Consider the following 14,732-nt stretch of genomic DNA (forward strand, 5'->3'; position numbering starts at 1 on the left):
AATCATCAATAAAATCAGTAGAGTGATAAAATTAAAGACAATATTATAGATTATAATTAAGCAAGGATACCAAAATTTTAAAACAAGTTGTTTGTTTTTTAACCAGGGTTGAACTTCGGGTTCCCCAAATGAAATAACTACAGAATAAAATTTCTATAATTTTTAAACTAATCAAGAAAAATCTGCGGAAGCTTGTCCAAGAAATAGCTAAATTAATCAAGATTTCATACTAGAATATACATATCATTATGCATATTACTTTTAATGCTAGACATGTTTGCATCAAGTAAATACTGTTTATACAATCCTTGAAACAAATGGACACCCGATTTACTTTATACCTATAAGTGCTGAAGATGTTAAAAATAACTTTTCTCTTTTCATATATAGACACTATACATCTGAGGTTTCTTGTATATATTTTTTAGAAATTCTAACTACATGTGATACCGAGATATGGGGTTTCAAAGACAACAATATCAAAAAAATTTATAAATAATCTTTAAATCTGGAAACATAATCTATGTCATATTTATTATGTTATTGGGTAGTGAGTGTTGGATCTTTCCAAAATTTAAGACAAGGATCTAGCTGACTTATATATAAAAAATTTTTTGTTCAAACTCTTTGCTGTTAATTATGATAGGCGTTCAATGTCGAGAAGTCAACCTAGGATTGTTAAATTCCAGACATTAAATACAGTAATTAATGAAATTTTTTTAATGATAATGATGTTAAATAATTTTAAGGATTTTAGTGCAATATACATCTGTTACCTTGCTACTTCTTGCACTTTAAAAATTTTAAAAATATTTCATAAGTTCAAAGATATAACAAAATGAAAATAGTGATTTACAGGTAAATTGGAGCATAAGAACAAAAGAATGTCACCGCGTTATGACAAGTAGATGAAAATATTAAAACGTGTCATATGACACATAAAACATTATATTTTATTAATATTTCGAATTTTTGAATTTTTTTTAATGATTTCGTGTAAAAGCCACGATATTATCAAACTTACTTATATATTATGTATGACTAAAAATAGTATATAAGATTATTTATTATCTATATATAAAAAGTATATATAATAAAATAAAATATTAATATATAAACATAATCAATATTAAGATTGTTAACTAATTATCTATAACTATAACTAATAATTAAAATTGTTTTTTTTAATAAGCAAAGTTACTAAATAATAAGTTACATTTATTAACTACTTTAGAAAACAATAATTAAAGTTGCAATTATTTGTAAAATAAATGGCAATATTATTTAGATAATAATTATTTTTAAATTTGTATAAAAATTTAATTATAACTATTAATTAATAAATGGTGTAAGCAAATTTGATAAAATTAGTAGAAATGTCCTGATAATAAAATTAACCAAGATTATAATTATATTAAAAATTACAACTAATTGTGGTCAAAGACTAAAAAACTCCAAAAACTCAAAAACTATTGATAAAAATCAACAATTTTATTTAAAAAGTTAATTAAAATTATCATTTATTACTTGCTAATTAAATATATGATTATAATTGTATCATTAGTTATATATATACTTTAATAATATACCATACAATTTCATAAACTTTATTTTGAATATTTAATGGATATCAGAATCTAAATAAATAACTTTAATAAATAATGGTTTAAAAATACTTATATATTTATTATAAATGCTATAAATAATATTTTACAGTCTTTATTATAATTTATTATAATTTTTATATTGTAATTTAATATAAATATTTCGTAAATTATGTATAAAATCTATGAAAATACATATGTTATTGAATAGTAATAAATTAATAATCAATTTATAGGGCAGTATTTGGATCATAATTAGTAACTAAATTTTCCGATCCTTTGACATAACCATGTTTTACACCATTAAACTCGTCAATAGTCTCCCTGTCCAACAAATCCTGTTTAAACTCACTGATCATATAACACCAGGCATTGTGTTTGGAGCCGTCATCTAATTGCACCGGTATCTCGAATTTGTCATATTTGAATGTACATGGTTGCGATTCAAGATAATCAATACGATCGCGAAGTTTATTATCCACACGTATTAAATCACCATATATTTGCTTAATTAATAAAAAATTACATAAATTTTGATATATTTTTCTAAACAATTTTTTATAAAAAAATTTACTTTTATTATCATTTAATTTTCTATTATTACTTTATACTAAACATAAGCCATAATTGAGTCAGATACTCAAACATATTATTGTTAAATATTTTATAAATTATAGATTAAGTTTATAAATTGAATAAATTATAATTATATAAATATCCTATAAGTAATTTGTGTATAAAAACAATGAGACAAACTTTGTGACTAAATATAATAAAAACTATTTGGTATCAGTGAATCTCATTTGAATTTATTAACAAATAAAGTTAATATAAAATAAATGCCATATGATATTACTTAAAGTTTTTTATTGTTATTAATTATTTCTAAAATTTTTTACAAGTTATTTAATATTTACTAAAATAATTATTTTTGTATAATAAAAATAATTTAATTTAAAATAAATGAATTAATTAATCATTTACTATTCAATATGTTATTTAAAATCAATTTAAAAATAATTAGAAATTAATTTGTTAGTTTCTAAAGTTATGATAATTTGTAAGTTATATATTTTTAAATTCAAAACTAATATATAATTTTTTTAATACTTACTTTACCATGATCTTTTTTAAACAATAAGCATGGTATATTATAATCAGATAAAACCATCAATGGCCATTTATCAACAGTTTGTGCCTGACCCATATATTCTAATTGACCATACTCATTTGGATCACTGGCTATATAATGATGATTGGCCTCATCACGTTTTAATGTTCCATACATAAAAAATAAATGCGTCTGGGACATATTTTATTTAAATGATTTTTAACTGTTTTTAGTTTTAATAAAAATGTTTAATTATACTTAAATGCAATATAAAATGTATTTTTTAACTTATATATATTATATATTAAAATTATCTTTAAAATCATTGATAAAATTAATCCCATGAAAATTTTTCTGTACTAATACTAATTATGAACACTTAAAATTAGATTATTTATAATAATTATAATCAGTTATAATACTATTATTAATAATTAAATAGAAAATTAAAAACTAATTAAACTTTTGTTTAATAAAAAATAAATAAAATTGAACTTTTTTTATTTAATGACAATTGTCCTTAAAAACAACAATTATTATTTTTTATTTAAATAATTACCGGTAATTTGATTTAGATTGTTAAAAATACTATTAAATAGATTAAGTTTAACTAAATATTACTTATAAATAAACAGATCAATATTCTAAATTAATAAAAAGTATCATGCTTATAACTGATGTTTTTTGCATGATCAATTCATGATATAAAAATTAAAACATTTTTTGTTATGTCATTTAATAAATTTGATTTATTACTTAATACAGCAAAGATAACAAATTTACATTATTACCTTGTCTATTTTTGATTTATAATTTATTACAATCAATAATTTTTTTGCAGGATAAATATAAATTTATCATGTTATTTTTCATAAATTTACTAATTATTAACATTATATTACTTCTACAGTATTTTATTTTAACAAGTGTTTTAAGGAACAGTAGTAAAAACATTAAATTTAAAAATACAATTACGTAAATTAATATAGTGATTAATATATTAATATTTTCAAATAATTTTTACTAGATAAATATTAATTTATCATGAGAATTTTTTTTATTTTTAACAAAATTAAAATTGTATATAAACTAACATACTTTTTAAAAAACTACATTAATTTAATTACAAATACTTTTTACTATTGTTTCAAAAAACAATTGTTTAAAAAATGTTTATCCCATTTTTAAATGGATTGGTATGCCTATTAGTCTATCAGCAAAAAAGTGGTATTATACCTGATATTATTGACAACTGTCCTGTTAATACTGTTCAGGTAGATTTATAGATTAATTTTATTTAAAAATAAATTAAATATATTTAAACATTATTTTATTTTATCTAGATTACTTACAACAATAGTAAATCAGTTGAGTTTGGCAATGAGCTCACACCTACTCAAGTTTCAGATGAACCAGTTGTGCACTGGCCGGCCAAACGCAACGCATTGTATACATTGGTTATGGTAGATCCCGATGCACCGAGTAGACAGTCACCAGAGTTACGTAGTTTTAAGCACTGGGAAATCATAAATATACCAGGTGATAATGTGAGGTCTGGCCAAACAGTTGCCGAGTACTGGGGTTCGGCTCCACCAAAGGACACCGGTAAACATCGGTACGTGTTTTTGGTGTACGAACAACACTGTCGTATAAATGGCGTAAAACGCGACGACAGTGAGGAAAGTCGCGGTCATTTCAATGTCCGACAATTGGCCGCTAACTATACGTTGGGCGCACCCGTTGCCGGCAATTATTTTTTGGCACAGTTTGACGGCTCGTATTAATAGAATTGTATTGAGAATAATAAAAATCTTATTTAAAAATCAATTAAAGTTAACTTTTATAAAGATTTTCAAAATTAAATGCAATTTAATTTATACAAAAAAGTGTGTTATTATAAAATTTAGTTGTATTATTAAAAGTATTTTATAATAAATATCTACAGTTTGCAAAAAACAATAACAATTTCTAAATATGATTAAATTTTAATTTAAAAATTACAGACTACAGTACAATAAAAATATATTATAAAATAACTAATTGAGTATGTTCAAATGTGTTAATAATAATAAAATTAACAATATTTTTCAATGTCATTTAGTTATTACATAATATGCAAAGTAATAATATTAATTTTTTATTATTAATTTGTAATAATTAATTTGTAAAATTATTAAAAGATTATAACTTAACTAACATTAATGTTTACAAATAATTAATATTTATTTTCAATATATTGTTTTGACAATTGTTAATAAAGAAATTAAAAAAAAACAATTTTATCACATAATGAAAAATAGAGTACTGTAAAAACTTAGTTACTATATTAATATTGAAAATTAATCTAGTATAATTTACTATTTTACAGTTTAACAAAAAACATACTTATTTGTTAAAACAAAAATTATTTGACATTTAAATTATCAATAAATGTTTTTCAATATTTATTATTTTGTTTTAATATTTACAAATGAAAACATAAATATTGCTAAAAAGATTAACAATTTTATTCTTAAAAAAAAATAAAATTATTATTTTATACATTCTAATAAATAAATTATAACAACAAATAAAAAAGTGATTATAATTGTATCATTAGTTTAATTTAAATTTTTTATTTGTTGGGTTAGATTAACCTGAAACCGTGTACACACACACACACACACATAATGTTAAACAAAGTTTATTTTGAATATCTAATGAATACCTGAATTACATAATTAGTTTAATAATGAGTTTAAAATACTTATATACTTATTATAAATGCAATAAATAATATTTTACAGTTTATATTTAAAATTGTATTAATTTTATATATTAATTTACAATAAAAATAGTCTTTTAGTATGAATTTATATTTTTTTTATTAATAATTTATACCTAACCAACTAGACATACATTATGCTTAATTTTATGTAATGGAATACCAGGATCACATAATTAATTAAAAATATATTTAATAATATATTATTAAAAAAATTTCAATAACTAAATAGTATTCGTTTCTTATAAATATAATTTATATATTTTATTAAATACAGTATTAAATATAAGTATATATATTAAGCAATTCAATTGTTTAAATAATATAAAAATTTATCCTGCTTATAAGTTATAACTAATGTTGTTTGTATTATCAATAGATTATATAAAATAAATAGAGAACTTTTTTTCGTTATTACATTAACTCTATTTGATTAATAACGTCATATTGTAATTACAGTATATTGTATAGCAAATATAAAATATATATACAGTATATAACGTAAATTATTTTTGATTTATAGTATATTACAATATAATTTTTCCAGCATAAATATAAATTTTAACATGTTGGTTTTTATATTTTAATTAATTAATAACAGTATATTACATCCTTTTATTAATACAAGTGTTTTGTCTTACAGTATTAAATACATTGAATTTTTAAAAAACAATTTTGTAGATCATTATCAATAATTAATATACTAAGACTGTCAAAAAATTCCATCTAAATAATTATGAATTTTATCATGATAATTTTTTTATTTTTTTAACCAGATTAAAAATTGTATATAAACTGACATATTTTTTTAAATACTACATTAAATTAATTATTAAAAAGTTATAATTATTTTTCCATAAAATACTTGTATTAAGAAAATGTTTGTACCCTATTTAAGTGCACTGGTATGTCTATTTGTCTATCAGAAACAAAGTGGTATTATACCTGATATTATTGACAAGTGTCCTGTTAATGTTGTCGAGGTACATTTTGTTTAATAAAAATGCATTTTAAATTAAATAAATATCTTGATACATTATTTTATTTAATTTAGATTACTTACAACAATAGTAAATCAGTTGAGTTTGGCAATGAGCTCACACCTACTCAAGTTTCAGATGAACCAGTTGTGCACTGGCCGGCCAAACGCAACGCATTGTATACATTGGTTATGGTAGATCCCGATGCACCGAGTAGACAGTCACCAGAGTTACGTAGTTTTAAGCACTGGGAAGTCATAAATATACCAGGTGATAATGTGAGGTCTGGCCAAACAGTTGCCGAGTACTGGGGTTCGGCTCCACCAAAGGACACCGGTAAACATCGGTACGTATTTTTGGTGTACGAACAACACTGTCGTATACGTCATGTAAAACGCGATGACAGTGAGGAAAGTCGCAGCCATTTCAATGTCCGACAATTGGCCGCTAACTATAAGTTGGGTCAACCCGTTGCAGGAAATTATTTTGTTGCACAGTTTGACGGCTCATATTAATAGTATCGACAAAACATAATATGAATAATTATTTTACAAAAGTAATTATCAAAAAAAATTTCAAAATTATTTTAATGAAATATACTATAATAATATTTTAAATATATTGTATTATTAATTTTATTTAATAAAAATCTACAGTTTGCAGCAACAAAATACTTTCTATCAAAATTATTACAAACTAACTTAAACTAGATAATTTTTTTAATATTAATAAATAATTTATGTTTTCTAATATAATTAATTGTATTATATATTTAATTTAGATTAAATAATTTTATAATAATAAATTAATTGAATATGTTTAAATGTTTAGTACAATATAAAATTTTAATGTTATTTTATTATTATATATCGATGTAATTGTAAAATAAAATGAAGTAAAATGAAATAAATTTATTATTTATTTACTACTTATTTATTTTAAAATCTTAAAATATTATTATTGGACAATAATAAGTTAATTATTTTTAAAAATAATGAATATTTATTATATTATTTAATATCATTATCTATAAACTAAATTAATAAAAATTAAATATAAGAATTTAATGATAAAAATAATTATATTATACATGTTAAACATTTCTAATAAAAATTAAAATATTTGAAATGTATTAATTTTTAAAACTAATGTTAATCAGTTAAGATATTGTAATTTTAAACCATAAAAAATAAATAAATTTTATTTTAAAACACTTTTAGCATAATTTTGATTTCGTTGACCAACCTATTGATGGCTTCGTCACTGTTATCTCTTTCCACTCCATTTGTATACCGGAGTCCATGACTACCAAACGTGTCATACGTGTTATACATCTCCAGCTCGAGTAGTTGTGGCTTAAAATCAGTCAAAAAGTAGGTCGACATCGACTTCCTGGACATGTCGTCCATTTCAATCTCAATAGTCATTCGGCGATAAAACTTTGGATGACATTCGAGTTCATTCATACGGCTGAGCATACGGTCGTCGACCGCATAGATTTCACCAAATATTTGCTAATAATTTAATTTAATTCAATTTAAATTAAATTAAAACAATAAATTTTTAGTTTTAATTTTAATTTTAAAAAAATAAACTAACATACATGGCCAATAAATTTTTTATAAAGTAATTGCGTTATATTATACTTAGTGGCAATAACCAGTGGCCACTTGTCTATCGTATAGCCAGTGCCCACACAATCGGCCACACCGTTATTGCTATCTTTAAGTACATAATGATTTGGTTGATCTAAAAAATTAATTAATTTGTTATTAAAAATAATTATTATGAAATTATTATTATGATTGTTATTACCACGTTTTAATGTGCCATAAACAAACATTAAATGTTTAGCCATTTAAAACTATTTTATTACTCTATATTAAAAATAATTTAGTAGCAATAAGTTAAACTTTAATTTATAATAGTATTTATTGAATCAATTTAAAGGTAAGTTTATTAAATTAGATAACATTTATCAATATTGTGTTATCTTTAATTATATAAAAACTTAATCAAAATTACTTTTTGATTTTTTGCTTTTACTTTTACACTTATTTTTTAATTTGATTGACTATTTTTGTTACTAATTTATTATTGTTACACATTATTAATATATTTAAAACACTTGGTTTTAATAAATGATTGAAGTCGTGTAACAAAGTTTTAAAAAACTTTTATTTAATTTCATAAAATAATATATAAATTACATTAATTTAATGTTGACATTGAATTGAGTGAATAGTTTAACATATATTATAGATATGTGACAATTGATTTTAAGTTATATTTAAAGTGTAAGTAATAAGTGTATATAATATAATAAAATAATACAATAAAATGTGTTATATGTGTACAGTATATGGTTATAAATGCATTGGTATGTGTGTGTGTGTGTGTGTGTGTGTGTGTGTGTGTGTGTGTGTGTGTGTGTGTGTGTGTGTGTGTGTGTAGCAGGGTTGGAAAAATATAAGGTTTTGAATTTTGACTTTGTATATACAGTAAAACACAATGTATTGCATGTATTATACAAATTTTAAAACTAATATATATTATGTTAAAAAAATTTAAACTTGTAAAAATGTAATTGCTAGAAAAATCGAAAAAAAACTATTATAATTTAGAAACGTTATTTCTAAGTTATAAAAATCAAATAATTTAAAATAAAAAAAAATGAAATTCACTAAAAAATAATATTAAATCTATATTTATTATAAAACATTATTTACTTTGCTTATATCAATGTTTTTAGCAATAGGTGGCGCTAATTTGTTTTTGTAAGCCAAATTGGTCATGTATTTTACATTGTATTATACTGTATAATATGCTTTGTATTATACAAACATTTTGTCTCTGCCAACACTGGTGTATAGTGTTATAGTGCTAAATGCATTGGTATGTGTGTGTGTGTGTGTGTGTGTAGTATTATAGTGTTAAAAGAAATTGTATATCTATTGTATATGTAATGTTAAAAGCATTGGTATGTGCGAAGTATGGGGTGACCATTGATGACCAATTTTATCACCATAATTGTGTTGTCCATAAAAATAACTGATATTATTTAAACCTATATATATATTAAACTTACTTAAATATAAAAAATAATTTAAATCCGCCACCGGCTAAGTGAAATTATGCAACTTTTAATTTTTATAAAATACAAAAATGCTGCATATCTTACATATACTAAATTGACATTTAATTATATTGTTATCTTTATTTAATATCATATTAATGGCATAACCTTAGATTATTAATAATAATGATAAATGTTATAAATTAAAAAAATTATAAAATAAAAAATTTATACAGATTTTTAAATATTTTATTAGTTGACAAAAAATATTATTAATTGTTAATTATTTTATTTTGTTGAGCTATTAATAAATCATTTCTATACAGTATATCAATACGATTATAAAATTATAAAATGTAAACAATATAACTGAATATTCATATTAGAAAACTAAAGGTTTTATTATTATTTAAATGCAAATAAATAATTACTTGAAAATTTAGTTTAATGTTAATTTTAAAATTATTTTTAGTTAGAGAAAATGTCATTTATATTTTATATTAAATTTTTAATTTAATTTAATAATATTTTATATTTTATACTTACTACTTTATAAATGTTCTAAATTATAATAAATTATAAAAAGTAATTATTAACAATTAATCTCTGTGTCATAACTTATATAAAATAAAATTAATATTATAATATTGAAATTTGTCAACATTATTGTTAAAAATAAATATTATTATTGAAAGTTTGTAATTTTTTATTTATTATATAATTTATACAATATACACCGTAATTAATAAATAATAATAACTTTCTAATAAAAATAAAACTTTAACTTTAATTAAATATTATATAAGATAATAATAAACATTTTTTGATTAAAGATTTTAACAAAAACTAATAAATACATTTATTAACATTGTAATACTAATTAACTATTACTATGTTAATTATAATAAATATGAGCATGCTAAAAATAATTAATACGATGATAGCCCTGTTGTTTGATGTGTGCGTAATGTCGATCATTGCGTATTTGACGCTTAATTATATAACATTGAATGACAATCACTGCCAACAATACTATGGCCAACACTGTCATTATAACTAACAGATAGGGCAGTATAGACATCATGAGCTCCAGTAGTCTATGATGATGATCACCATTATTAAGAGCCACTACATTATTACTATTGTTATTACTATTATCATCACTAGCCGTATTAGAAGTTATTTCCTTTTTAACTAGATCATTTAGAAAAAATTGTTATTAATTTTTATAAATCATTAACTAATTTTAGAATAAATACATTTATTGTCAGTTAAATCAATTCCGGTTGAATTAAATGCAATATTTTTTAATGGAAATGTCGAAACATGTGGTCGTTCTACTAATTGTGTTGTATTAAGCGTACAATTATAACTGTGATAGTAGTAGTCATTACAATAATTGTCCTCGAGCCAATCTTCAATCTATTTGTTTTTTTATTTTAAATTAAAAAATAATAAAAAACAGAATAATAAAATTTTACATTTAAAAAATAGAATTAAATACTAAATAAAAAATAAACTAAAAAAATATATTTCAGTTTTTAATCAAAATATATAACAAATAATTATAATATCTTAAACTATAAATTAGTAAATTACTAATAATGTATTATTTTGAAAATGATTATTAAGTCATAATTCAAAAACTGTACTAAATTTTATTAGAAAAATGAAAAAACTATTATTATTTTAAATTACTGTTATTATTTAAATAGACTCTATATCTCATTCACATGTTTATAACTTATTAAAAAATTTATTTATAAATTAAATTTACAATAATTTTTTTTATAAACTTTATATTAAATGTCTTTGTATTAATAGTTATTATATATATATTAAATGCTTTTAAGTTAGTGAAAAATTATGATTTCTAGTAAACATTTTATTAATTAGAATTAAAATATATTTCAAAATTAAAATTAATTTATATATTTTAAAAATAAGTTTATAGACAAAAAACTAGACAAACCTGTTTGAAATATCTCTCGACATCATTAGTCTCAGATTGATTGCATCTGACTTTTGCAATTTGATCCAAACAGTCGATGTCAGCCCAAGTGGCGCAACACAGTTGTCTTATTGATGTAGTATTTTGGGTAACGTTCCACTGTTGTCGTGCAACTCGGGCACAGGTATCTCTAGCATCACGTGTCATCTCATCGGTCAGACAGTCAATAGTCAAAGGGTCCGGTAGTGGCGGTTGTGTCGACGGAGTACTGTTAGCCATATCATACCGTAGCATTTGTATCACACAGACAGCCGATCCCCGAGGATAGTCAACACACGTATGATTTTCAATGTAATTCTCCATATTTTGTATCCATTGATTCAAATCATTCAATTCTTCGTAATTGCAATCATGAGTCTAACAAAAACAGTATAAATATAAAAAAATAGTTTTGTATGAATTTGACTAAATTAGTTAATTGTTTTAATTTTAAAATAAATTATATTACTATATTAACAATTATTTTTTTAACATTGAACTTAAGTATAGATTAACTTAAGATAACTTAAGTATAAACATTTAATATTAAATGATATTTATATATTGTAAGTTCACTAAAATATTGCTATATCTATAAGAAATAAACTATAAACTGTTTTAAACATCAAAATTTAATAATTACATTTCAAATTCATACTATACTATCAATTACCTTATTTAGGATGTCCATGGTGCATTCAATATAATCCCATTTAGCGCAACAATCATCGACTAATTTAATTTGTTGGCCATCCTGATAACTCCAATAGTTGATCTCACTAGTTTGACATTGCTCAATTTGTTTGTCTAGTTTCATAAGACATCCCCGGCCAGCACTGGTATATTGTGGAGCACCCGGTATTGTTGGCCAGTCAACAATTTTCATGCATAATGTTGTCGAAACAAAAAATAATTGTAAAAATGTTATCAAATTAACGTAAATTGATGTAGTTTTTTTGAACAACATTTTTTATAGTCTAAAATGTTGTAATAATTTAAATATCTAACATATATAGATTATTTATATTGAATATCTACTATTTAAATAAAATCACAAAAATTATTTTACATTACTAGTTTTTAATGTAATCAATACTAAATTTTAAAAAAATCAATTAACTTATACAGTATTAAAATAATTGTATTATAATAAACGTTATATTATTGTTATTATTAGCGACTTTTGTACTGTACTTATAAATAATTGTTATGGTTACTAAAATATTATCAAACAAAAATATATTTATTTCAATTTTAGTTTACAATTAATAATAATTGTCATAGAGATATTATTGATATATACTGTATATATATATATATATATATATATATATATATGAATATATTATGAAAACTTTTTTAAATAAATAATTTTAATATATTAAAATTTTGAATATTTTTCTTATTTTTATGTTTTAAAAAAATTAATGTTATCAAAATTTTTAAGATTACACTGAATTGATTAATTTTTATGAATAATGATTTAAGATTAAAATATCCAAAACATTTAATAATAATGAGATTATTTATTTATATATATTATACTATTTGATAATTTTTTAATACACTATAATAATTTAAATTAATACTAGTATCAAGTACGATTTAATAATAATTAAAATTTTGTTAGCAATAAAAAACTTAATTAGTTCAATCTCTAAATTAATAAATTAAACTTTCAAATTATTATATTATACTTTACTTTTTTGTTTAAATTATAGTTTTAACAAATATAAAAATATATTATTAATTAAACAAAATTACATTGTAATAAAATGTTAAATCAAATATATTTTAATAGATTTATAAACTTAGAAAAACTGGTAATTGTCAGTAATCTGGTAATCAATATAAAACTTTAATTAAATCTAATAATAGTAACTAAAATAATATATAGATTGAAAGCCCTACTATATTACTTTCAGTATTAATACAGTATTTATTTTTATATTATTTTATCAATTATTATATTTAAATATTATTAATATTATTATATCAAAGATGTCGCATTTGTTACTAAAAGTAATGTTTAATTGTACATGTACAATTATTGTATAGTACAGTACAATAAGTTATATTATTTATATTATTGTATTAAAAACTGCTTAATAATTATTGTTATATTTATAAACTCTAAAATATATACAATTTTGTTAATATCAATGTTTACATCATTCATATGTTATATTAGTAACTCGTAGTTACCATATATGATATACAGTATAGTAATTAATAATATTAAATTAAATTGAACCACCTAGTTTAATTATTATAATTACTTTTTCTATATAAACTATTTAAAATAATATAAAAAATAATATGTATATTAATATACTTATTAAACTTATCTAAGTTTATCACATTTTATTAATTATGATAGTATTTTGTCGATAGTTATGTTTTTTTTTTTTAAATAAATAATTGTTGTTTTCATGTAATTTTATGATTAATAAAAATAATGCCAAACTATATGCCATACGAATTAATGAAGCACACTATAGCACCGGGAGATCTAATTGAGATCAATAGAGGCAATCACGAGCACTGGGCTATTGCCGAAAATCAACTCATGGGCTATGAAGTTATAGACACTGGCAATGGTCGCGGAACAGTTAGCTACGGACCACTGGGCGATATAGTGGGCCAGTCGTGTCAGTGTCGGGTAAATAATCAGCAAAAACTGGCCGAACAGGTGCTCGCTATACGAGACATACCGGTGCGCGAAACGAATGAACTGTTGGAATATTTGCGTAAAATTCGTGGTACTAATAGAGGCTATAAACTATTGGTAAACATTTTTTAGCTAGTTCATATTCAATAATTTTTGTTTTTATAAAATATTAAATAAAACTTATCATATTCTTAATATGATAAAATAATTAATAACTTATTATTATTATTATTATATGTAATATTATTCAGACAAATAATTGTGAAAATTTTGTGACATCAGTAAAATATGGTGTGAGTTGGTCCAGACAGGCCTGTACTGCCAGTGCTATACTCGCTCAGGCACTTAACGATAGTGGCAAAATTAGCAAGTTCAATTTTGTGGCCATTAATGTTATGTCTGGTGTGTCGGTCGGGTGCCGACAAACCGGCAAATATATCAAAAATTGGTTTAAATAGTTTTAAAGTCTACATATTTGATGTATTTTATTATATTAAAAACAACTGCAGAATATATTTAGTATTTAGTATTTAAAT

General features: G+C 21.5%; 5 protein-coding genes across 5 annotated transcripts; 2 read left to right on the top strand and 3 right to left on the bottom strand.

Annotated features, from left to right (window-relative positions):
• Positions 1-1,834: 1,834 nt before the first annotated feature.
• Positions 1,835-2,892, bottom strand: LOC128951284 (putative gamma-glutamylcyclotransferase CG2811). Its single transcript, XM_054296534.1, has 3 exons — positions 2,773-2,892; positions 2,724-2,729; positions 1,835-2,110 (listed from the first exon to the last, which is right to left on the bottom strand). Exons 1-3 carry the CDS (start codon positions 2,890-2,892, stop codon positions 1,835-1,837), a joined length of 402 nt encoding a protein of 133 aa, XP_054152509.1.
• A 940-nt stretch (positions 2,893-3,832) lies between these two features.
• Positions 3,833-4,598, top strand: LOC128952286 (protein D3-like). The gene is made up of 2 exons (XM_054297648.1): positions 3,833-3,989; positions 4,059-4,598. Exons 1-2 carry the CDS (start codon positions 3,885-3,887, stop codon positions 4,497-4,499), a joined length of 546 nt encoding a protein of 181 aa, XP_054153623.1. The 5' UTR covers positions 3,833-3,884; the 3' UTR covers positions 4,500-4,598.
• A 1,725-nt stretch (positions 4,599-6,323) lies between these two features.
• On the top strand, positions 6,324-6,979 carry LOC128952306 (protein D3-like). Its single transcript, XM_054297671.1, has 2 exons — positions 6,324-6,462; positions 6,534-6,979. Exons 1-2 carry the CDS (start codon positions 6,358-6,360, stop codon positions 6,972-6,974), a joined length of 546 nt encoding a protein of 181 aa, XP_054153646.1. The 5' UTR covers positions 6,324-6,357; the 3' UTR covers positions 6,975-6,979.
• Positions 6,980-7,664: 685 nt separating this feature from the next.
• Positions 7,665-8,336, bottom strand: LOC128951285 (gamma-glutamylaminecyclotransferase C-like). The gene is made up of 3 exons (XM_054296535.1): positions 8,275-8,336; positions 8,063-8,208; positions 7,665-7,973 (listed from the first exon to the last, which is right to left on the bottom strand). Exons 1-3 carry the CDS (start codon positions 8,315-8,317, stop codon positions 7,665-7,667), a joined length of 498 nt encoding a protein of 165 aa, XP_054152510.1. The 5' UTR covers positions 8,318-8,336.
• Positions 8,337-10,367: 2,031 nt separating this feature from the next.
• Positions 10,368-12,623, bottom strand: LOC128952214 (uncharacterized). Its single transcript, XM_054297566.1, has 4 exons — positions 12,199-12,623; positions 11,508-11,903; positions 10,795-10,957; positions 10,368-10,729 (listed from the first exon to the last, which is right to left on the bottom strand). Exons 1-4 carry the CDS (start codon positions 12,490-12,492, stop codon positions 10,455-10,457), a joined length of 1,128 nt encoding a protein of 375 aa, XP_054153541.1. The 5' UTR covers positions 12,493-12,623; the 3' UTR covers positions 10,368-10,454.
• Between the last annotated feature and the right edge of the window lie 2,109 nt (positions 12,624-14,732).

This window comes from Oppia nitens, unplaced genomic scaffold, assembly GCF_028296485.1.
Source record: "Oppia nitens isolate AA-2021 unplaced genomic scaffold, nextdenovo-longstitch-racon4-pilon3 scaffold1_pilon_pilon_pilon, whole genome shotgun sequence".
Taxonomy (NCBI): domain Eukaryota; kingdom Metazoa; phylum Arthropoda; class Arachnida; order Sarcoptiformes; family Oppiidae; genus Oppia; species Oppia nitens.